The sequence below is a fragment of the Theropithecus gelada genome, chromosome 5, assembly GCF_003255815.1.
Source record: "Theropithecus gelada isolate Dixy chromosome 5, Tgel_1.0, whole genome shotgun sequence".
NCBI classification, from domain to species: domain Eukaryota; kingdom Metazoa; phylum Chordata; class Mammalia; order Primates; family Cercopithecidae; genus Theropithecus; species Theropithecus gelada.
The window spans coordinates 181,564,677-181,590,512 of record NC_037672.1 but is presented as its reverse complement, the minus strand read 5'-3'; the positions used below and the strand labels follow the sequence as shown (position 1 = coordinate 181,590,512).

The 25,836-nt window shown below is 42.6% G+C and overlaps 1 protein-coding gene across 13 annotated transcripts in view; it reads right to left on the bottom strand.

Moving 5' to 3' along the window:
* PRIMPOL (primase and DNA directed polymerase) overlaps positions 1 to 25,802 on the bottom strand; it is a 44,152-nt gene extending 18,350 nt beyond the window's left edge. For 4 of the 13 annotated variants that reach the window (XM_025384640.1, XM_025384637.1, XM_025384641.1 and 1 more), the window contains exons 1-7: positions 25,531 to 25,802; positions 23,491 to 23,568; positions 17,992 to 18,230; positions 16,244 to 16,341; positions 13,495 to 13,624; positions 8,712 to 8,859; positions 3,336 to 3,611 (exon numbers count right to left, since the gene is read on the bottom strand). In XM_025384640.1, the coding sequence (XP_025240425.1) occupies positions 3,336 to 3,611; positions 8,712 to 8,859; positions 13,495 to 13,624; positions 16,244 to 16,341; positions 17,992 to 18,171 (832 nt within the window). In that variant the 5' untranslated portion in view covers positions 18,172 to 18,230; positions 23,491 to 23,568; positions 25,531 to 25,802. Of the gene's footprint in view, positions 1 to 3,335; positions 3,612 to 8,711; positions 8,860 to 13,494; positions 13,625 to 16,243; positions 16,342 to 17,991; positions 18,517 to 23,490; positions 23,569 to 25,530 lie in introns of those variants that run through there. The other 9 variants (XM_025384636.1, XM_025384638.1, XM_025384642.1 and 6 more) reach the window with 6 other exon arrangements.
* Between the last annotated feature and the right edge of the window lie 34 nt (positions 25,803 to 25,836).

Below are 25,836 nucleotides of genomic sequence, written 5' to 3'. Positions count from 1 at the left end.
GTTTACCCTTGAATAACAAGGGTTTCAGCTAAATAGCACCACTTTTTTTTTTTTTTTTTTTTTTTTTTTTTGAGACGGAGTCTCGCTTTGTCGCCCAGGCTGGAGTGCAGTGGCCGGATTTCAGCTCACTGCAAGCTCCGCCTCCCGGGTTCCCGCCATTCTCCTGCCTCAGCCTCCCGAGTAGCTGGGACTACAGGCGCCCGCCACCTCGCCCGGCTAGTTTTTTGTATTTTTTAGTAGAGACGGGGTTTCACCGTGCTAGCCAGGATGGTCTCAATCTCCTGACCTTGTGATCCGCCTGTCTCAGCCTCCCAAAGTGCTGGGATTACAGGCTTGAGCCACCGCGCCCGGCCAATAGCACCACTTATATGTGATTTTTTTTTCTTTCTTCTTTCTTTTTTTTTGATACTGAGTCTCGCTCTGTTGCCCAGGTTGGAGTGCAGTGGTACGAACTTAGTTCACTGCACCCTCTGCCTCCCAGGTTCGAGTGATTCTCATGTATCAGCCTCCCGAGTAGCAGGAATTACAGGCATGCACCACCACGCCTGGCTAATTTTTGTATTTTTAGTAGAGATGGGGTTTCACCATGTTGGTCAGGCTGGTCTTGAACTCCTGACCTCAAGCAATCCACCTGCCTCGGCCTCCTAAAGTGTTGGGATTACAGGCGTGAGCCAAATTTTTTTCAATAAGTATATTGGAAACTTTTGGGGGGACTTACAACAATTTGAGAAAACTCACAGATGAACCATATAGCCTAAAAAATTAGAAAACGTTAGAAAATAAATAAAAATAATTAGAAAAAGTGTTCATGAATGCATAAAATATATGTAGATGGCTAGTCTAAGTTATCATTTACTGCCATAAAATGTACATAAGTCTGTTATAAAAAAGTTAAAATTTATCCAAACATATGCACACCCTTGCAGACTGTACATGATGCCATTCACAGTTGGGAAAAATCTAAACAAATGTAAAGACAGAGTATTAAATCATAACTGCGTAAGATTAACCATAGTACATACTACACTACCACAATAATTTCTTAGCCACCTCCTCTTGCTATTGCAGTGAGCTCAGGTATCTGCCTACAACACGGCCTGATGCCAGTCCTCTCCATCTGAGCAGGTCATTACACCAATTAATTGCGTTTCACAGTCAAAAGTGATCCTTGGCCGGGCGCGGTGGCTCACGCCTGTAATCCCAGCACTTTGGGAGGCTGAGACGGGTGGATCACAAGGTCAGGAGATCAAGACCATCCTGGCCAACACAGTGAAACCTCGTCTCTACCAAAAATACAAAAAATTAGCCGGGCATGTGGTGGGCGCCTGTAATCCCAGCTGCTCGGGAGGCTGAGGCAGGAGAATGGCGTGAACCCAGGAGGCGGAGCTTGCAGTGAGCCAAGATTGCGCCACTGCACTCCAGCCTGAGCGACAGAGCAAGACTGTCTCAAAAAAAAAAAAAGAGTAGGGTATCAGTAATGAAGATTTTGGGGAGTCAAAAGTTATACATGGATTTTGATCTACACAGAGAAGTTGGTTCCCCAAGCCCTGCATTGCTGAAGAGTCAACTGTATGTGATTCCAATTACACAGTAAAAATACAGGCAAAACTAACCCACAGAGTTAGAGGACAGAATAGTTGTTACCCCGGGACAGAGGGAGGGGTCCTGACTGGAAGGGGGATGAAGTTGGGGGTCCTGGTCATCTATCTCTTGTCTTGGGCAGTGTGGTGACAAGGGGTGTTTATTCTGTAATCAAGTATATATTTTTCTGTATAAATGTTATACTTCAACAAAAAAGTTTCTTAACAAGATTTCAGCATATACTATGAAATTTCTGAACTTTCCAAGGACGGTTTAGGAAACTTCCCCACCCTCTCTGGATATGTGAGTAAATCCAGGCGTATGTATCAAGAGGACCAGGGAGATTTTCTTGCTAGTCCGGTAGCCTGACTTCCAAGGTTAGGTGTGCTGTGACCTGGAGTACTGTGTTATACTGGGGTAGAAGTAGAGACAGGTGCTGGCCACTCTCCCTGGATCAACTTCCTGTTATGCACTCGGCCTCACTGACTGCAGGCTAGTCCCGCCCGGAGACGACATCCTGCTCATAAAGCAAAACCTGTCAGGCTTGGAAGAAGGTGCCTCTGCCTGTGTGACTGCTCCACCTCACACTCCTCTTCCTCTGTCTTTCCAAGTTCTGGTGCTCGATTGCCAGGGGTGCTAGAAAAACATGAAATCCAGCAGGAACACGTCCCTAATCTCAGTACACTGTTGGCCTGGGATTCTGACCTATACCTTAAACCTACCTTCCCTCAGCCTTTACACACTGAAGCTCTCCGAGGTGTTCAAAGCCAGCAGCAAAAATGTTGCTGTCTGGCGGGTACAATGGCTCACACCTGTAATCCCAGCACTTTGGGAGGCTGAGGCAGACAGATCATGAGGTCAGTAGTCTCAGACCAGCCTGGCCAACATGGTGAAACCCCATCTGTACTAAAAATACAAAAATTAGCTGGGTGTGGTGGTACGCACCTGTAATCCCAGCTACTCAGGAGGCTGAGGGAGGCGAATCATTTGAACCCGGGAGGCGGAGCTTGCAGTGAGCTGAGACCGCGCCACTGCACTCCAGCCTGGCGACAGAGCAAGACTCCGTCTTAAAAAAAAAAAAAAGAAAGAAAGAAAGAAAAAGAAAAAACCTGCTGCTGTCATGGCTTTTGAAATCACAAGCTAGGGCCTCAGTATAAAAATGAGGTGCAGTTCACCAAATGGGAGCTGTTGTGTTAGGGTCTTGATTGGCCTGTTGTTGAATTATGCTCAAGTCCTGTCAGCCCAGGGCTTCTGACATCCTCAGGCTCTGAGACCAAGGCCTAGCAAAGCCACACTGGGTTAAGAAATCACTGGTTTCAACACAGCACGAAAGCTGATGAAATGGGCCCTGCCACGACCACTGAGATCTTCGGCGAGGAAAGCATCCAGGCTCACTGCGCCACGTGAGTACTGCTTTTACACTGGGTCTGTTTTTCAAATGTCTGTACTCTGACTTAACCTCTCAGCAGTCCTGGAGGAAGCTGGTCCAACTGTTCCTGTAAAACTCCCTCAACAGGAATCCTCTGGACACGCAGAGCAGAAGGCAGCCACAGCCATCCTCTGCTGGACCCCTCTAAGATCTCTGGAGAAAAACCTCACACATTCCCAGCACCTGAACTCGCTGCTTGCATCCTGCTGGGGACTTGGGCAGTGGAAGAAGCGAGAATCCCAAGCACGGTGACGAGTGGGCACCAACCTGTCACTCACGAAAGCACCAGGACCGTCTGATAGAGACAGCTGTCAATCTTACTTACCAAGATCCACAAAAAGATGCTTCTCTCCCACGTTATTCTTCACAACTAGAAACGAAAGGTCAGGACTGCTTTGCTCAGCTGACCCCAGCCTCTCCAGTTTCTCTGAATTCAATGTCCAGCTTTCCCCTGTAGCCTTCTCTGTGAAAGAAAATTCTTGTCTTGCAGGTGCTTCCAAAAAATGGGGAAATCTGTGGCCTGTTGTCTCTGAAGCGCTATCATCATCTTCACTGCCGAGCAAGTCAAGAGCAGGCTGCAAAATTTTTCTCAAAAAATTACCTAAGGAGAAAAGCTGTTATGATTCACCCGATTCTTCTTTTCCAGACACCATATCTTAAGGTCTAGCCATGAATCCACACATGACAATTTTTTTTTTTTTTTGGAGACAGAGTCTTGCTCTGTCGCCCAGGCTGGAGTGCAGTGGCCGGATCTCAGCTCACTGCAAGCTCCGCCTCCCGGGTTTACGCCATTCTCCTGCCTCAGCCTCCGAGTAGCTGGGACTACAGGCGCCGCCACCTCGCCTGGCTAGTTTTTTGTATTTTTAGTAGAGACGGGGTTTCACTGTGTTAGCCAGGATGGTCTCGATCTCCTGACCTCGTGATCCGCCTGTCTCGGCCTCCCAAAGTGCTGGGATTACAGGCTTGAGCCACCGCGCCCGGCCCACACATGACAATTTTATACAGAAAACCATTTTTTAATTTCTGGTTTCAAAACCAAGTTGCTATAAATTGTTACACGCCAGTCCTGTGATTTACTTCCTTTTGTGAAATCGTTTACCTTTTCAAGTCCATTGACTTGGGAGCCTGGTGTCAGATGTAAACAAATCATCTTAGAAGGGAAAGTTCATTTGAGAAGATGTGTCAATGCTGCCGGTAGGGGCCTGAGCCTAAGAGGCTGTCATCCAGAAAACACTACTTATTAACACATACTGGGACATTCAATGATTAAAGAATGAAGGGCCTCATGCCCTTAAGGGATCATAAAAATAATAATAATGAAGAATGAAGGTTTATATAAGGAAACTACTGTTCAGCTAACAGACAGAAGCACTGAGGAAATCTCAGGGAGTCAGGGTGCTGGCAAATTTCTCAAGAGCTTATTTTCTCTCCTTTACCTGCCACGACATGCCCTGCAAACCCTGGCTTTCACAGCCATCAGCCCCCAGGCTGCTGCTCCTACCTCTGCCTCAAACTGGGCACAAAATGGACTACGGCCTCGGAGCTAACATCCACAACAAAAGCAATTCGATACATTTACTGTACTTCAACATTTATTCTAAAAACTCTGAGTAACAGTAGTCCTATCTGTACCATGAAAAGTTGGTAAGAAAATCCAGAACTTCTTCGAACTCTCACATTTTACACCATGAAATCAAATAATTTGGCTATTAAGTTGCTTCATGTATACCAATACTCAAGAAATGCAATACTGTAAGAAAAAGTTAATTTTAATCTGTAGAACTGTTATTGTTTAGATTCATTCTTCACTTTATTTACCAGAAAGGCTTGGGTCCTTACATTATAACAAATGCATGCTCTAAATTCAAAATTTTCTTTCTTCACATTAGATTTTATTACTTGCCTACTCAACCAGCTGTGGTGGCTCATGCCTATAATCCCAGCATTTTGGGAGGCTGAGGCAGGCGGATCACTTGAGATCACTTGAGACCAGCCTGGCCAACATGGTGAAACCCTGTCTCTACTAAAAATATAAAAATAAGTTGGACGTGGTGCTGGGCACCTGTAATCCCAGCTACTTGGAGGCTGAGGCAAGAGAACTGCTTGAACCTAGGAGGCGGAGGTTGCAGTGAGTCAAGATCATGCCACTGCACTCCAGCCTAGGTGACAGAGTGAGACTCTGTCTCACAAAAAAACAAAAACAAAACAACAAAAAAAAATTACTTCCCTACTCAAAGAAACAAATCCAATTTCTTACAAAGCACTAAATGTCAAAATCAAAACAAAAGCATTCGGTCTCGCAATGATATGCTGGTACGGGATGGATTCCTTCTGGAATGAGGGAGAGAAAGTAAACACCAAGTGGAAAGAAATCACAACACATCAAAGGAAAACAAAGCAATCTAAACCCAAACTGATAAAGCTAATTTTCCTGAAAACTTAACATTGCAGTTACTTGACCCCACACAATAAGAGAAGAGAGTGCACGGTTGCAGAAACGGAGGCAATGGCAGTGCTGGGGAGGCCACAGGCCTTGGAACCCTGGCATGGAGCAACCATGGCCAGGACCATGACATGAGGCCTGTCACCAGCATCAATGCTAACACACTGGCCCCAGCAAACCACACTGCTTTCTACTTCCCTTCCAGGATCTTATTGTCCCCAACCCTCATGAGGACAGGAACTATCTTATTTGCTGGAAATAACTCAAAAGACTAGTCGGTCAGAAATTTGAGGTGTGACAGCAAACTGGCAGAAGAGTATTTTTAGGCAGATCAAGAGCTAGGATCTCTTATATTTAACTGAATTCTCTTCTCCGAAAGGCTGACAACAGCAACTAGAAATGTCATCCAAAGATACACTAAGGGAAGAAAAAAGGAAAAATTCTGAATCACTTCATACTCTCTGCATCTGTGGCTCTGGCAGCTCCTAATTCTAGGGCAAAGGGGCTGAGGTGACAGCCCAGTTACCAGGCCTGATCACATCTCTCCAGCCACACTAGACCATTCACTGTCCCCCATTATTAGCCACACACTCTTATCTCCATAGCTTTGCTTATGCTGTTCTGACTGTAAAGCCTTTCTTACCTTTGACTATACAATGAAATCTGACTGAAAGCCCAGATGAATGCCATCTGCTTTCAGAAGATACCTGTAGCAAAAACTGCTGGTACCTCACAAATTTCTATTCTCTCCTTCCTGAGCAAGAGATTCTCAGCTTTCGGCCTGTGGCTAGTAGTCATAGAGCAGACGATGACCAGTAAACAGCAAGCAAAGAAATAGCCTGTTTGGTGCTCTGCCTCCACACCCTGACAGCAGTGCCTCCTCACTATTCATGCATTCATTCGGAAGGGATTTATTCAGATACGACTGAGCAAGAAGGCCACACACTGCAGAAAGGCAGCAAGCACGGGGGCTGGAGTCAGAGACAGCTCAGTTTCTGTTTTGGCTTTGCCATCTGCCAGCTCTGTGACGTTGGTCAAATCTAAACCTTAACATTCCCCAGCTGCTTAACAGGAATAACAATAGCACCTACCTTTTGGAGTTGCTGTAAGGAGTAAACAAGAAAATGAAATTAAGGAATTAGCACAATGCCTGGCACATGTAACTGCTTAAAAGCCTTGGTTGTACAGCCTTAGGAGTCCCTAAAGGTATTTATTAATACCTTCTGGATGAATGCACGAACAGGGAGGACCAGGTGAACAGACCACATCGTGTTAGACAGCCGCATCAGCAAGTGCAGAGGCCCAAGCACTACAGAAAATGTGGCCCATGATAGGAGCTGAATGAAAAGGGCAGGGTGGCGGGAGATGAGGCTGCCAACTTGTATTTATTATTGTTGTTGTTATTCTTATATTAATAATATTAGTAATATTATTGATAATTATATTTTTATTATGGGCTAAGCTCTGGAAATACAAAAGTAAGAAACAGTCCCTGCCCTAGAGAAACATTAAGTAGAGTAGAGGAGATGACAAAGAAAACAGGAAATGACCATAGGAAGTGGTAAATGCTTTGACACAATAACTCTGGACATTCTCTGCAACCCAGAGGAACACTAATCTAAGTAAGGCTTAGGGTTTCAGACGTGACAGAAACAGCTTCTCACACGGTTTGATGGCGACAGAGTCCTAACAGGCCAGGGGCTCATCCCTGTAATCCCAGCACTTTGGGAGGCCGAGGCGGGCAGACCACAAGGTCAGGGGATCAAGACCATCCTGGCTAACATGGTGAAACTCTGTCTCTACTAAAAATACAAAAAATTAGCTGAGTGTGGTGGCACACGCTTGTGGTCCCAGCTACTCGGGAGGCTAAGGCAGGAGAATCACTTGAACCCAGGTGGCAGAGGTTGCACTGAACTAAGAACGTGCCACTGTACTCCAGCCTGGGCGACAGAGCGAGACTCTGTCTCAAAAAAAAAAAGTCTCACTTTCACCGTTCTCCAAGCCTCTAAGTTCATTCTTTAGGTTTGGATGGGTGAGTGTGTTTCTCACAGGATTAGGGAGAGAGACCGAGAAGGAACGTCCAGCTGAGCTAACAGGAAACAGGCAGGTGATGAGAGCCTTGTGAAAACAGCACGCCGGGTTTCTGTGGCCACCTTCCCCTAAGCCAGAAATCAGGTTCTTGACTTTCATGCCAGTGCTTTAGTGACTATGTCCACACCTTTTATTGTAGGTGGCTGTGAAACTCTAAGACACTAGAAGCTCTGAACCGAATTACCTGTTACCTGAGCTTCAGTCAATCATCTGCTGTTTGGACCCTTGCCCTACCCCTGCTTTGATAAGCTCTCAGGATTTGGCTTCTGTTCAGACCTCCATTATGGAGTTCCCATTCTACCTGTGTTTCTCCTTTGGACTGACTTAATGTTTAACACCTGGGCCTACATCTCTAAATGCCCAGGCCTGAGATAAATAATCTAGTTTCACTTTCAGACTTGTACCTCTAGAATTATCCCAACCCTGAAGCTCTGCCTGGAACAATAAACACGTCATCTTTGATACGACCTGGGACCGAAGCCCCAAAGCAAGGCCGAAGCAAAGGTCAGAAATCCAGAAGCAACACTGCAGATAAGGCTTGAAATGGAAAGGCCTCTCATGAACTTTCCAGGAAACTGAAATAAATCCTGTTGGAGCAGAAACCACTATCTGGACATGGATAGCCATCCCACTATCTATGATTAGAGATGCAAATGCCAAAGAAGTCCTGAATAGGCTGATGTGTCTAGAACAGAAAGCAGGTCTAAAGCTAAAGGAACATCTTGAAAACATGAAGAAACGCATTGCCTTTTTTTTTTTTTTTTTTTTTGAGACAGGGTCTCACTCTGTTGCCTAGGCTGGAGTGCAGTGGTGTCATCTTGGCTCACTGCAACCTCTGCCTCCTGGGTTCAAGCAATCCTTGTGCCTCAGCATCCCGAGTAGCTGGGACTACAGGCATGCACCACCATGCCCGGCTAATTAGTAGAGACAGGGTTTCGCCAGCGTGGCCAGGCTGGTCTCAAACTCCTAGCCTCAAGTGATGCACCCAGCTTGGCCTCCCAAAGTGCTGGAATTGCAGGCGTGAGCCACTGCACTCAGCCCACATCACATTTTTTAGGATAAGTTAATGACCATAAAAGTTGATATGTATGCACAAAATTTTAAGAGGAACAAGAGCATATGAGTTTTGAATACAACTCCATGGTTTTTAAAAAGCAGTATACTTACCAACATGAATATTATCTTTAAATGCCACATCATGGAGCTGAAATATTAAATGCCGGCTGAATTTCTCATCAGTGCTAGAATCCAAGTTCAAAACATCTTCAGCTGAGCAATTAACACCATATAACTCCCGAAGCGCTTTACACACATACTAAAAACACAAGTAAAATGCAAATAATTTATATTTTTTGTCTTAAAATTTTTCTATGAGCAATAAGCATCTCTTTAAATATAATCTATGAGTTAAAAAGTCATTAATTTCTGATCAGGCACAGTGGCTCATGCCTGTAATCCCAGGACTTTGGGAGGCCAAGGCGGGCAGATTATTTGAAGTCAGAAGTTTGAGACCAGCCTAGCCAACACGGTAAAACCCAGTCTCTGCTAAAAACACAAAAATTAGCCAGGCCCTGGTGGCAGGTGTCTGTAAATCCCAGCTACTCAGGAGGCTGAGGCAGGAAGATCACTTGAACCCAGGAGGCGGAGGTTGCAGTCAGCCAAGATGGTGCCACTGCACTCCAGTCTGGGTGACAGAGAAAGACTCTGTCTCAAAAAAAAAAAAAAGTCATTAATTTATTTTGTAATGGTTTTATTTACCAGAAAGTGTCTAATTCATACTGAGCCTGAATTCAGCTCTAAGAATACAGCCTCTGAGACTACATGGCACTTAGCATGACGGCCATGCACAGTAGAAAGGCAGCAAGCACGGGGCTGGAGTCAGAGACAGCTCAGTGTCAGTTTGGGCTTTGCCATCTGCCAGCTCTATGACTTTGGTCAAATCTAAACCTTGACATTTCCCAGCTGCTAAACAGGAATAACAATAGCAGCTACCTTTTGGAGTTGCTGTAAGGAACAAACAAGAAAATGAAATTTTTAGCACAGTGCCTGGCACATGTAACTGCTTAAAAGTTTTGGTTGTCTTGGCCGGGCGCGGTGGCTCAAGCCTGTAATCCCAGCACTTTGGGAGGCCGAGACGGGCGGATCACAAGGTCAGGAGATCGAGACCATCCTGGCGAACACGGTGAAACCCCGTCTCTACTAAAAATTACAAAAAACTAGCCGGGCGAGGTGGCGGGCGCCTGTGGTCCCAGCTACTTGGGAGGCTGAGGCAGGAGAATGGCGTAAGCCCGGGAGGCGGAGCTTGCAGTGAGCCGAGATCGCGCCACTGCACTCCAGCCTGGGCAACAGAGCGAGACTCCGTCTCAAAAAAAAAAAAAAAAAAAAAAAAAGTTTTGGTTGTGCAGCCTTAGGACAAGTCCCTAAAGCTTCAATCTTCTCATTTGCAAAATGAAGCTACTAAGAACTACCATGCAACATTATCTTGACATGAGCAAAAATGTTTATGAACTGCCGTCACTTTGGATACCTAAAAGTTAGGCCACAAATTGTATTTTTAATAATGTTTGGGTATTCTTATAACACCACACTCCCCTCATGCTCTCTGGCTTTACTCTTCTGTAAATTCTCACTTCCTCACAAAGGGCTTCCTTGATTTCCCTCTCTACATCAAATTCCCCCTATATACTCTTTCTCTCTTTATAGACTTACACAGCTACAATTTTAGGTTGATTTATGTGATTAGTTTGACATGTTTTATCTATATTACAGAGGCTCTTCCTCCATATTTGTTCTCTCCCTCTGTAGAAACAGAATCCCGATTTTTAGCTAGATTGGAGGCCATCCAGAACAAAGACTACATTTCCCAGGCTCCTCCACAGCAGGGTGTGGCCGCTAAGTTGTCGCCCAATGGGATGTGAGAAGGAAAGTATGCCATTTCTAAGTGATCCTCTAACAGGCAAAGGGCATGCCCTCCCCTTCTCCATTTGTACTGACTAGAATGCAGACACAGTGGTATGAGCCATCCTGGACAATGGAAGAAGGGCAACATCTTAGGGACAGCAAAGCAACAAGCCTAGTCCCTAACAGTACGGAGTCACATTAGATATTACTTGGGGGAGAAACAGGTTTCTGTCTTGTTTAAGCCACTTTAATTTTGGGTCTTTATTATGGCAGCTAAATCTATCCTAATGTATTATCCTCCATTAGACTACAAAGTGTATGCCATCAGAAATTATGTCTCTTTGACTTACCACTTGATAATCCTAGTGCCTAGGCACAGTGCCTGACACTTAGTAGAGACTAAAAACTGATGAATGAAGTTGACTTCTGTACTTTCGGAGCCACAGAGAATAAATTCAGTGACACTTTAGGTAGGCCAAGTAATCATATACTCCTAAATTCTCTTTCCCAAGATTAACTTTAATTAAAACTTTAAGTTACTTAAATAATTAAATTATAAAATCCAGGAGTTAAACTTATATGATTGGATAATGTTGCCCTGAAACGTGGTCCTAATAAAATACATTAGCACCAGAATTCATTCTAACTGGGGAGAAGTGGCTTACTGAAATGTGCCAGTTTAGCTACTGAACCAAAGGGTATTTTATATTATCACTAATCATTATTAACCATCTGCTAAATTAACATAATAGCTAACCTAATTATGCCTCCTCACAGTAAGACTCAAAGGAAAAAGTACTTACTGGATTATAAACTTATTGCATACAAAGTAACCAATAAATGAAATTAATTTTAATGCAATCATTATAAAAAGCACTATATTAAGTAATCCAATGAGAACAGTTCTATCAACATGGTAGCCGGGCGCGGTGGCTCAAGCCTGTAATCCCAGCACTTTGGGAGGCCGAGACGGGCGGATCACAAGGTCAGGAGATCAAGACCATCCTGGCTAACCCGGTGAAACCCCGTCTCTACTAAAAAATACAAAAAACTAGCCAGGCGAGGTGGCGGGCGCCTGTAGTCCCAGCTACTCGGGAGGCTGAGGCAGGAGAATGGCGGGAACCCGGGAGGCGGAGCTTGCAGTGAGCTGAAATCCGGCCACTGCACTCCAGCCTGGACGACAGAGCGAGACTCCGTCTCAAAAAAAAAAAAAAAAAAAAAATGGTAAACATGTTAAATAAAACTGCTGTATAATTTTGAACTTAGATTTATACAGTTTCTTCCAACAGTTTTGCTGATGCAAAAGATTAGCTACTCAAGACTCATTTGGAAAAAGTGGTATAAAGAATAAGGAGAAAAAAATTCTAAACATCTACATAGTCTTTGCCATACCAGTGTTTATTAATAGTGTTACAAATGAAATTTCCTCCAGTGTTCATTAGAAATATTTCTAGTTTCTAATGCAATGTGGTACTTCTTTGTTAATATGTAATGTTAAGTGGCAGTGAAAATCTCTGAATCGAAGTTCCTTGTAGCCTACGGAGAAACTACACAAGAAATCTTACTTTAGACTTTAGAAGAAAGTCAATATTTATGAATTATTAAAAACATAATTAGGCCAGGCACCATGGCTCACGCCTATAATCCCAGCACTTTGGGAGGACGAGATGGGTATATCACTTGAGGCCAAGAGTTCAAGACCAGCCTGGCCAACATGGCAAAACCCTGTCTCTACTAAAAATACAAAAATTAGCCAGGTATGGTGGCACACACCTGTAATTCCAGCTACTCGGGAGGCTGAGGCAGGAGAATTGCTTGAACCTGGGAGGCAGAGATTGCAGTGAGCTGAGATTATACCACTGCACCCCAGCCTGGGTGACAGAGAGAGACTCTGTCTCAAAAATAATAATAATAATGATAATAATAATTAGGTTAAAAATTAAACAGAATTTACCAGCTGTAATGAAATAAGCATCTAAATTTATTTTTAAGGGTTCAATGGCTATTTTAAGAAAAACATAATTTGGGGGTTTTTTTGGGGGAGGCGGGGGAATTTATATATATTTATTCTGCTTCAAAGCCAGGATAAAGCTAATATTCTGTATATTTTTTAAATAGCATTCACATACATTTTCAAAAAGATTTAAAATCAAGCATGTAGAGGTCCAACAGAGAATACTAGCAGATATTCTTTATCAAAAACATTTTAATTTGGATATATTTTAAAAGTTATAAAATGGGTAATCTATAACATTATTATTCAGTTAACATTTAAAAGAAAAACAGCTAATCAATAAGTGTCAGTACCTACACTTAGGCTGAAGAATAGTCAGCACAATTTTAACACAACTTCCTGTGATACAATCTGAAAATTTTTTTGAAAGAATCCTAATAGAACTTAGCTGCACAAGTCCATGCTATTCCTTTTATTAGTAACTTCCTGGTTGACACAGCTAAATCAAAAATAAAGAGCTACAATATTTTTCTCTTAGTTAAAAACAGTGATAACTATATTTATAGACAAGGTTTTACCAATACTGGTTGTAGGGCCTTGAATAGGAATTCGTTTAGTCTGGGCCTTAATTTCCTCATTTCGAAAGGGACAAGATAAGATGATTTCCAAAATTCCTGCAAGCTCCAAAAATCTGATACTGTTTGTAGTCAGTGTTCTTGAGGTTCATCTCAGTACCCAATTTTTACAGTAAAAATTATTTTGCCTGGCTTTTACCAAAGTCAGCTATTTGTAATGGAATTCAGAGAATTAATATATAATTTTAATACATAGAAACCTTCCAAACTGACATCTTTTTCAAAGCATTTTTTTTACCAGACAGTAAAATCGCAAACTATATGAACATAAATTGAACTTTCCTTCCTTTTCACAGTTTACTCATAGAAGTAATATTAAAAAATCAAAGTCAAAAGGAACAGTAGCAAGAAAAAGAAGAGATACAGAACTTACATATTATGTAGGTTGAATTCACTGAATGAATAAGCCAATGAAGAGCTGAATAGATAGAAATAAGGAAAACTTGAGTCGGCCATTTACCTCGATGAGTAATGCAACCATCTTTTTCCCATCAGCTCCTGGGTTGGCAGGTTTGTTAAATTCCAAATCAAAATAAAGCTTGCACACAGCATTTTCAGGAATAACTTCATAGCAGTGTAAGAGATTTTTTCTAAATTGAATAATTCAAGATTGTTAAATTGATATCTTATACCTTTATTGATTGATTGACTGAGACTAAGTCAGCTCTGTCGCCCAGGCTGGAGTGTAGTGGTGTTATCTCAGCTCACTGCAACCTCCTCCTCCTGGGTTCAAGCGATTCTCCTACCTCAGCCTCCCGAGTAGCTGGGACTACAGGCACGTGCCACCACACTTGATTAATTTTTGCATTTTTAGTAGAAACAGGGTTTACGCCATGTTGGCCAGACTGATCTTGAACTCCTGGCTTCAGGTGATCCACCTGCTTCAGCCTCCCAAAGTGCTGGGATTACAGGTGTGAGCCACTATGCCCAGCCTCTATCTTATTCCTTTTAAATCGTGGCAGTTTATCTTACATCGCAAGTACTGTGTTAACCGTGCTTTCACTACATACAAGTATGAAATAAGAACATGATAAAGTGAACTGTTCACCATAGGTTTATGGCTCATCGTATCAAGGGTTTCCAACAAGCAAAATGCAACAATTACATCCTGTAACATTATTTAACTGGAAAATACAGTCAATCTTACAGTGCTATTTATTTACAGATGAGTTTGATATTGTGTAATACCTCTATATTTGTTTTTAGTGTCACCATGAAACCAATTTTCTTTGAAAAAAAAATGTTCTTGCCGGGCGCGGTGGCTCACGCCTGTAATCCCAGCACTTTGGGAGGCCGAGACGGGCGGATCACGAGGTCAGGAGATCGAGACCATCCTGGCGAACACGGTGAAACCCCGTCTCTACTAAAAATGCAAAAAATTAGCCGGGCGAGGCGGCGGGCGCCTGTAGTCCCAGCTACTCGGGAGGCTGAGGCAGGAGAATGGCGTAAACCCGGGAGGCGGAGCTTGCAGTGAGCCGAGATCGCGCCACTGCACTCCAGCCTGGGCGACTAAGCGAGACTCTGTCTCAAAAAAAAAAAAAAAAAAAAAAAATGTTCTTTTCAGGATGCCATATTCTTCAGATTCCATTAATTTTCCATGAGAATTTTTAAATTCTGTATTTTCATTGGAAGATAATATTTTTAAAATTGGTTAAAAAATTCTGAATCACCTGACTTTGATAAGCCCTCAATGCTCATGTTTGCAGTTACATTCTTTCTGGCATTAAGAGGAATGATTTTGACATGGGTTAAATAGGGAGAGATGCTGACTTAATTTGCAAATGATAATTTGGACTAAAGTTCAGATGGCATCCTATACAAATTAAGGACTTGTAGTAATTTGAAGAGGGAAAAGTTATGTGAAAATTGTATCATCAGGTGGCACAGGTAGTGGAGGAACTCAACACACACATACACATACACCCATACACATCCTGGAGCAGTCAGTACCATATTTACATTGCAAGATGAGACAGTTTCAGCAAAACATCTGTCACGTTATCTTAATGATTTTCATTCAACTCTAACTGGTGTTGCATGTATATAAACATAAATAAATCCAGTTTCATATTTGAAGCTACTTAGCAACTTTCGAATAAAAGTATTCTAAATCAATATAGGGCATACATAACAATTTACTCTCCTTTTACATACATTACACAAGTCTGAGAAATACTTGAATACGGCTGGGCACGGTGGCTCACACCTGTAATCCTAGCACTTTGGGAGGCTGAGGCGGGCAGATCATCTGAGGTCAGGAGTTCGAGACAGCCTGACCAATATAAAGAAACCCCGTCTCTACTAAAAATACAAAAATTAGCCAGGCATGGTGGCAGGCACCTGTAATCCCAGCTACTTGGGAGGCTGAGACAGGAGAATCACTCGAACTCAGGAGGCAGACGTTGCAGTGAGCCGAGATCATGCCATTGCACTCCAGCCTGGGCAACAAGAGTGAAACTCCATCTCAAAAATATTTAAAAAATAAAAAAAAAGAAAGAAAAAAAGAGAAATACTTGAATAGATCACTCAGTTAAAATAAAGCTAATAAGCCAGGTGCAGCGGGTCACGCCTGTAATCCCAACACTTTAGGAGGCCGAGGTGGGTGGATTACCTGAGGTCAGGAGTTAGAGACCAGCCTGGTCGACATGGTGAAACCCTATCTCTAAAAACATAAAAATGAGCCGGACATGGTGGCAGATGCCTGTAATCCCAGCAACTCATGAGGCAGAGGCTGCAGTGAGCCAAATCATGGCACTGCACTGCAGTCTGGGCAACAAGAGTGAAATTCTGTCTTAAAAAAATAAAAAATAAAGCTAATAACAATTTAAAATAGTGATAAGAAAGTCAAGATAAAGCAGATATTTCTTTATTACTAGGCAAATAACATAAATATTCCTTTGTGATTAATAGTGTAATTTAATACCTGTTTGCAAAAGAGAGATTTCAAAACTCCCTTTGAGTACACACATATATTCGTGTACGTGCATGACTATGTACGTGCATGACTATTTTCTCCCAGCACCTGGTGAGATACTCAAGCATTGCTATGACAAGAAAACTCCAGATTTCAATTCTGAGAGTAAAGGAGCAACTAATAGTGTGGTCACAAACTGTGGAGGCCAATTCAGCTTGAACTAATTTCACCAAAATTCCTAGGCAAAGGAAATGGAACTCTAGCTTAATGTGTGGTTCTGCTGCATGCCACCTACCTGGATTTATAGTAAAACCAAAATTCAGCATAGGTTGTCACAAGGTAAATACGCTGTCCATCTCCTACTTTGTATTCCAAAGCAAATACGTGAACGTCCTAAATAAAATCAAAAAAGATTAGAAAAATTCACAAAATGCAAACCTAAATTCAACTGTAGCTATTGAATGTTCATAAAGAATTTTTCATTCAAGTTTTCAGAAACTGTAATTTGAACATTTGTATTATTAAATACAAGACAAATAGTCACTAGGTTTATGCCATTCAAAATCTAATTATACCTATTTTTTAATCATTCATATAAAAGGTGAAAACAATTAGAATATGCAGACCGAAGAGAAAAAAGGAGAGAAACCACTCTTAAAAATATTACTCATTTGATTTCCTATGATAGTTCTATGAAATTAAACTTATCTTTTAATGATTTGGGCTAAAATTAATTAGTAAATTCCCTAGTACATATAAAAATGTATGTAGGAGACTTTTTTTTGTTGTTTTTTTGAAACAAGAGTCTTACTCTGTCGCCCAGGCTGAAGTGCAGTGGCACAATCTTGACTCACTGCAACCTCTGCCTCCCAGGTTCAAGCAATTCTTCTGCCTCAGCCTCCCAAGGAGCTGGGATTACAGGCGCCCACCACCAGGCCTGATTAATTTTTTGTATTTTTAGTGGAGACAAGGTTTCACCATGCTGGCCAGGCTGGCCTCGAACTCCTGACCTCAAAGTGCTCTGCCTGCCTTAGCCTCCTAAAGTGCTAGGATTATGGGCGTGAGCCATCACACCCAGCCGAAACCATTTTTTTAAAGGTTAATTACTGTGATAGTGGTTTAAATATAATTGCCCATGCCTCCTGCCATAAAGTTTCTTCTAATAGAGCAATACATCCACAAGTTCTTTTGTTTCCTCTTAGCTAAAGGTAGCTGGTGAACACATTTTTCTTTTCATGAGTGAAAAAATCACAGGACTCAGTTACTTAACCCTAACAAAAATCTTTTTGAAATAAATTTTATAGACTGGTGATTAGCAAGTCCAACGAGCATACCCCTATCTATATCTTTTTAAAATTCAAGTTCAGATGAATCTGTCAGTATTTTAATTGCTGCTGCTTGAATTAGGTTTACCCAAAATGACTAAGAAAGGTATTTCTTACACCATTCTCATGAGATTTGAGTAAGCATATCCTGACTAGAGAAAAGAGGTCCTTCTAAAACTTCCAGCACTTGGAGCTTTTAGACAGCAACAGTGATCAGACTCACAGTACATTTCTGCTATCATATATGCATCTTATCTTTTCTTTCACATTTCTTTATATTCCCCACAGTGCCCAAGAAAAAAAGAATGTGAAATACACATCTGTTGCTTGATTTAGTGATTTTTTGAGCACCATGTTCTTTGAAAGGCTGACACTCCTTTCTCCCACTTGCTTAATGTGTTGAAAAAAACATGGTTCCCCGCCCTCTAAGCATAAAGCTTCATTTAAATGTCATTACAATTTTTAAAATCTAATGGGCACTGGACGTGTCATTCTTTTTCATTACTAATATAAATTAAATGGTAAATGATTCACAGGGATATTTTTCCTAAATCACATGCCATTAAGATTCCCATTAAATTCTCTTAGTAGAATACATGGCCTGAAATGAAGACAAATAATAGATTTAAAAAAAAAAAAAACAAATTATAATGAAGAAGAAGAAAAAAGAGGAGGAAGTGGAAGAGGAGGACAAAGAAGAGGAGGAGGAGGAAATTACTTCTTTACAGCTTTTAACAAAATTAAAAGCTTGAGCTTGTCGATGAAATAGTCTCCAAATGGAGGGTGGTTCCTCTGGCTTGGACAGTCTTGGTCTATACACTGAGGACAATGGTTTCCTCTCATAATGAGATGCTCGTTCTTCAATTTGCTTCAGTTTTTCTTCCCATTTTCTGTTCATTGGTTCAGAAGTACGGAGAGAATAAATCCTATCCCATGTAATATTTCTATCAATTACTACTAGAACAAACAACAAACAAAAAGGCCATTAATTTCTTTATTTAGAATATATTTTGTTTGATAAAGTTTCAAAACTCACTTCCTGACACTTATTTCCTTGTTTATTCTTGGCATGAAGTTTTACCACAGAACGAGAGCAAGGATGGTTATCAGAAATTCTTAGATCCTGGTTCTTCCTCTAACGGTATTATGACCTTGGACAGGTTAATGAAGCTCCCTGAATCTTATTTAATCAACTGAAAAATAGGAATCAATATTATCTTGAGTACTTTATATACTTACCTTGAAGATAGAAAGGTCATAAGACATAAGCAAATGATCTCTAAATTACAAAGCCTCATGTAAATATATGTGTTTTTTGTATCATTATGGTTTTCACCATACCCATTTTATTGTGTCACATGCTATGACCTTGTCCACCATTCTTGTGCTATTATTTCTCGGGGTAGAATTCATTTCTAGATACCAACGTACAGCTCTTCATTCCCTTTTCCTCTGTTTCTGTCCATGTCTCCTCTTCTCTCTCAACACAACTTTTAGTTGGGAATATGAATGGGAATTACAATATTGGCTAGTTTTGGATGTCTATAGTAATGGATGATTTTTCTTTCTATATAATACTTTCATGTCAACCATACCAGAGTAAGGGTGCCAGGCAATAATTTTCCAATTTGGGATTATAATTCATTTACAAAAGAAAAAGAATAGGTTTTTAGAAGAAGATGGGAAAACTTTCACTCTAGATTAAAAACAGACAAATCAGCCACAAACTCCTTGCCACAAACTCCTTGCACCTAAACTCACTCTCATAGTGACCCTCGGCTTGGCCATATGACTTGTTTTGGGCCAACATCACATTGACAAAAGTGAAGCAAGCAGAGGTTTAACGAGTGCCTTTGCAGCAGACTTGGTTATCCTAAAATCCTGCCCTGAGATTGCCATGCCATAACTCTAGCCTCATAGAGGATGAAAGTCCACATGGAAAAGAACCAAGGAATTGCAGCCAACAGCCAGCATAAGCAGTCAGATACATGAGTTGGGCCATTCCAGACATCCAGCCATCATCTGAATTCAATGCATTAGTAAGCCTGAGTCCCACAGAGACCTACCAAACTGCCCAGCCAACCCACAGAGCTATAAGAAAAAATAAATTTGGTTGTTTCGTCTTTTTTAAGCCAGTAAGTTTGGGGCTGGCTTTGACATAGAAACAGGTAATTAACAGAGTTCCTCTGTTCATTAATATCATCTTTGCCATAATTTACCTATGTGGAAAATAGATATATTAGCGATTAAGTGAAATAATATGTACTAAATCATTTAACAGAATACGTTTGTGCTTATTGAGTTGATAAACATCGTCTTGAATTTTAGCAGAAAACTTTGCAGCAACACAAACTCATTGGCAAACGAGTATTTCCTGGAAGGAAAACCAGAATCTCCCTAAAAGATTAAGAGAGGGGGCCAGGCGCGGTGGCTCACGCCTGTAATCCCAGCACTTTGGAGGCTGAGCCGGGTGGATCATGTCAGGAGTTCGAGACCAGCCTCCCCAAGATGGTGAAACTCCATCTCTACTAAAAATACAAAAATCAGCTGGGCGTGGTGGTAGGCACCTGTAATTCCAGCTACTTGGGAGGCTGAGGCAAGATAATAGTTTGAACTGGGAGCGGAGGTGCCAGTGAGCCGAGATCGCACCACTGCACTCCAGCCTGGGTGACAGGGCAAGAATCCATCTCAAAAAAAAAGATTAAGAGAGGGTAGGCCGGGCACGGTGGTTCATGCCTGTAATCCCAGCACTTTGGGAGGCAGAGGCGGGCGGATTACCTGAGGTCAGGAGTTTGAGACCAGCCTGACCAATATGGTGAAACCCCGTCTCTACTAAAAATACAAAAATTAGCCAGGCGTGGTGGCGGGCTCCTGTAGTCCCAAATACTTGGGAGGCTGAAACAGGAAAATTGCTTGAACCCAGGAGGCAGAGATTGCAGTGAGCTGAAATTATGACACTGCACTCTAGCCTGGGCAACAGAGCAAGACTCCATCTCAAAAGAAAAGAAAAGAAAAAAAAGGGCGGGGGTAGGACATCATGACCTTGTTAGGAAAAAAAAAAAAAAACGCATATTATCCACAGATTTCAAATCTGACATCAATCATAACAGACCTAAGAAAGATTATTCTCTCAGAGTTCTACCTAATTCACATAAAAATTATAAACTAGGAAACAAATATAATTCTAAAGGTACTAACATAAATTTCATAACAGGTATGCTTAGGAAAAATATCAATTCAACTGGATTGAGGAGATGAAGCAATTTTTTAAAAAACTGCTTTGGCCGGGCGCGGTGGCTCACGCCTGTAATCCCAGCACTTTGGGAGGCCAAGACAGGCAGATCACAAGGTCAAGAGATCGAGACCATCCTGGCTAACACGTAAAACCCTGTTTCTAATAAAAATACAAAAAAAATTAGCCAGGCATGGTGGCGGATGCCTGTAGTCCCAGCTACTCAGGAAGCTGAGGCAGGGGAATGGCGTGAACCCGGGAGGCGGAGCTTGCAGTGAGCTGAGATAGTGCCACTGCACTCCAGCCTGGGTGACAGAGCGAGACTCTGTCTCAAAAAAAAACAAAACAAACAAAAACCACTTTAACTTGTCAATACAAAGTGATATTGCTCCTTATTGCTAGATTCTGAGTATTGAGTTACTTTGATCTGCTTCACATACAGCTAAAAATCTGCTACGCTTAGATAAACCTAATTGAGAAACTGACTTTCTATTATGAAATTTAACTTTTAACAAAGTCCACTGATTATTAGTGAAGAAAATAAATACAGAATGTAATCACATCTGAATTTAGCTAGTATCTAACCGATAACTGACTACAAATGACTATGTGGATGTTCGTACTTAGTGACACTGAAATTTTATCATGAAAAATTGTTTGATTTTGTAAAAATCTTGGTGGGACTGTAGCAGGATGAGCGGCAGACAAAACTCCTCAGACACCGAGTTAAAGAAGGAAGGGGTTTATTCGGCCGGGGACATTGATTGGCAAGACTCCTGTCTTAAGAGCCAAGCTCCCCAGGTGAGCAATTCCTGTCCCTTTTAAGGGCTCACAACTCTAAGGGGGTGCGTGTGAGAGGGTCATGACTGAGCAAGCGGTGGGTATGTGACCGGGGGCTGCATGCACCAGTAATTAGATCGGAACAAAACAAGATAGGGATTTTCACAGTGCTTTTCTGTGCAATGTCTGTAATCTATAGAAAACAGAACCAATTAGGTCAGGGGTCGGTCTTTAACTACCAGGCCCAGGGCGTGGCACCGGGCTGTCTGCCTGTGGATTTCATTTCTGCCTTTTAGTTTTTACTTCTTCTTTCTTAGGAGGCAGAAATTGGGCATAAGGCAATATGAGGGGTGGTCTCCTCCCTTAGGACCATGGGAGTATGCCATACATGAACATCATGAAGTCACAATGAAAAAACAGCTTAAGACTCACTGAACTGGGGAAACGATGAGCGTCAACAGAAGAAGAAAGAGAAGTTCAGTACATACCATGCCCCCTTCATGTCTGCACAGTCTGAAAATTTTAACAGCTGGGGTGAGATCAGAAGACAATTGGGGCTCAGTCTAGCCCAGCAGGAGGGTTGAATTACAAAAAGCCAAGGAAATGGAGAACAGGAAGGCATCTAGCATTCTGGTTTGGCACTACCACATTCCTCATCCCTCCCCTCTGGGGGAATATGTCACCATATTAGAAATGCTTTTAATTCCCGGTGGTGAAAGAGTGTTGTCTTTCTTTTACATAATTGTGTATCAAAGCTCCTTTCCGCTCCGGGACTGTAACTGTTTTTGGTAATAGTTTCCAAGTTCCAAAGGAAAACATTTATTGTATTTTAAAAGATTGGACTCTGCCAGGGCGGGTGCAGTGGCTCATGCCTGTAATCCCAGCACTTTGGGAGGCCCAGGCGGGCGGATCACAAGGTCAGGAGTTCGAGACCAGCCTGGCCAACATGGTGAAACCCCATCTCTACTAAAAAAAAAAATAATAAAATAAAATTAAAGATTGGGCTCAGAGAGTTTCGATTATTTACTTCTTACATTGCACAGAATGTTTGTTTAACCATGTTTGATTATTTAAGCATGGTTGATACCGATCTTTCAACCGAAGGTGGTTAAGCTAGAAAAAAGGCTATGTTAGTCCTTTTCGAGTAACCACAGTGGGAGAAGAGGCAGCGGGGATGGAAGGGGTGAGATAACGCTGACCTAAATAGCCCCAGCTTTCCCGTGTTTATGCCCAGACTTGCCCAGCTGTGACACTTGATGGCATGGATCCCAGGAGCAGCTGAAGGAGGGGGCACATGCTTCATATTTACTGGTTTCTGGGGGGACCTGAAGCCAGCCTGGTCATGGTTCTTCCTAGCCTAGTTCTCTCAGTTTCCTTTATCTTTATTCCTCCCTCCTTCCCTCCCTCCCTTCCTTTCCTTCTTTCCTTCCTCCCTCCCTTTTTTCTTTTCTTTTCCTCTCATCACTGGTCAATTCCTATTTCCCAACTCCAACTTCTCCCTCTACCCTGAGATTAGATTCATCAGTATTTTGTGTTGTCTGCCAATACTCTAGTTCTACAATTTGGTAATATCCTGGTATTTGACAGTATTTTCTTAATATAATCCCTTTTCTAGCCTCTTGGAATGCATTTGTACTATTTCTCCCACTGTTAAAGTATTTATTATAAAGTATGTGATCAAGAAGCATTTACAAAAATATTATTATATAAGTTCACTTTCTGGATGAATAACACCTTAAGAAATTAAGTATAAGTGACTGGATTTTCTTTTTTTCTCCTGCTTCAGTCACTTTGCCTTTCTACGCTTCAGCAAAAGTAACTCATATTTAAATTTCCCCAAATCCTCTTGTAAGGAGTAAGAAAACACACAGTGATATGTTGTGCTTTTTTTTTTTTCCCAGTTCCTCCTTTCTATCCTCCCCACAGGATCTCCCATCCAAACAGCGTAACTCTGCCAGGCAGACCAATCACCCTTAAAACCATTTTCATCACTTTTCACAGGGATAATGATTCATAGCAACATTCAGCTCACACAGGTAAACCAATGTCATGAAGTCTAAACTCCCCTCCAGAATCTGGCCCTAAATCATTTACCTATTTCATTTCTTACTCTTCCACCATCTCACCAAATGAATTGATAATGACCTCTCCTTTGTCCTGAGCCACTCCAGAAACCTCCCCCAACCCGGCACACATTTCTCTTACCTGGAATGCCTCACGTTGCCCTTCCCGAATTCTTCCCCTTCCAGGCCCAGATCAAGTTCTGTCACCTCTGGGATACCCCTGTAAAGAGAAAATTACTGGCTTCAGTCAGAAGCCACTGCCTCCAGCCTACTGTTTTGCTACAATTAAAATGTTTGACTGGGCACGGTGGCTCACGCCTGTAATCCCAGCACTTTGGGAGGCCGAGGTGGGTGGATCACCTGAGGTCAGGAGTTCAAGACCAGCCTGGCCAACATGGTGAAACCCCATCTCTACTAAAAATACAAAAATTAGCTGGGCCTAGTGGTAGGCACCTGTAATCCCCAGCTACTTGGGAGGCTGAGGCAGGAAAATCATGTGAACCTGGGAGGCAAAGGTTGTCGTGAGCCAAGACTGCACCACTGCACTCCAGCCTGGGCAACAAGGGTGAAACTCTGTCTCAAAAATAAAAGTTCGTAGACTAAGTAAATTAGTATGATTTACAGGAATCCAGAAAACTGCTGCTGATGCTTGCTCATTTTGGCAAGAAAGTTTAGCACAGGAAGGGGTTTGGGTATCACAATGGGATAAGGACTAGTTCAACCACACTAGTCCCCTCTTCGCAAATTACTGCTCTGCAGAGCCACTGTTAGGGTCGGGAGTGGGTCCTATTTCTCGGTTTTACTGAGGCAGAAAAAGACTGTCAAACATTGTGTTCACTCAATTCGGGAGGGATAAAGAAAGGCCTAAGTCGTATTTGTGGGATCTGAGTTTAACTCCTGTGACTCTTTTTTCAGCAAGAGCAAACTACTTAACACTTTTTTTTTGAGATGGAGTGTTGCTCCGTCACCCAGGCTAGAGTGCAGTGGCACAATCTTGACTCACTGCAACCTCTGCCTCACGGGTTCAAGCAATTCTCCTGCCTCAGCCTCCCAAGTAACTGGGATTACAGGCGCCCACCACTGCACCCGGCTAATTTTTTTATTTTTATTTTATTATTTTTTGTATTTTTAGTAGAGACGGGGTTTTACCACCTTGGCCAGGCTGGTCTCAAACTCCTGACCTCCTGATCCACCTGCCTCGGCTTCCCAAAGTCCTGGGATTACAGGCATGAGCCACCGCGCCTGGCCTTAACCTCTTTAAATTGTAATTCCTACCCCGAGGGATTGTTGAAAGGATGAAACAAACAAATGTATTATGAAAATGTAAAAGCATGCAATAAACTCTCAGCAAGTGGTAACGATACATAAAACTAAGTATATTTCTGTGCAGAATATAGTCCCTATAGTCAAATAGGCGCAAGCGTTAGAAATAGGCTCTGCCATGGGGTCCCTGATCTGACTTCTGAATGTCAAGAACCTTTTAAATCTGATGCAGAATGTCGTGCTCACGTGTTGGAGAATTCTTCTGCGAAAACGATTCACAGTTTGTTTCAGGGTCTAAAATGAGTTCATGACCCAAAATAGGAAGGGGATCAGTAGGGCAGTGTATAGCACACCCTTCACGTAACTATTAATAACTCCATCTTAGGAAAAGACCTCATTTTATATTTCATAGGGCATTTGCCAACAAGGATACTATACTTTAATAAACAAATAAAAAACTAGTCCGCATCCACTCAGGTAAGGACACAAACAAGCGCCCTCTTCCACTGTCAGTTCTCACCCAGGACTCTGCCTTCGGCAGCTCCAAACAGTCTTAATTGACGCTGTCTTTGCAGAAGGACCTCTTGGGCTTCTTTTTCTCTTCTTCACTCCCTCTGGATTGGTTGTTCATCTCTTTGTCCTATCTCTTTTTTTCCTCGTGATGTTAAATGCTACTTTGTTTGCTGTGGGATACTTAACTTGTAACGTTTATATATGGATTAAGTACACTACTGTGTACGGTTTGCAGTACTGACTGATGCGCGGAGTGGCTTGGGCCTGTGTGTCCAGCATGCGTGGACCTGCTTATTACTAGCCTGGCACCCTGGCGACAGGAGGCTAAGGCTTTTGATTTAGGGAGAGGGACCTGGGGGTAACCCCAAGAAAGGCCTCAGGTCACCGGAGGGGGGACGGAAATTACCGGTGGGCGTCCCGGCCCGCTCCTCTTCTTCTCAGAGCTCACACTGGGCAGCAGGCCTGGCCTTGTCTCTCTTCTAGGTCCCCGTTGGGCCTGGCGCGGTTTCCAAGTCTTCCTCAAATTACCTCCAGAATCCCGCGCTGGGAGCGGAAGCCCGCGGACTCTCAGGAAGACCCGGCTTTCAAATCCGGGGCGGAGGAGCGGGGCCGGGCCTCGGGGGCGGGCCTCGGGGGCGGGGCTTCGGGGCGGGACCCGGGCGCGGGGGCGGGCGCGGGCTGCAGCGGGCGGGCGGCTCCCGGGGCCCAGCCC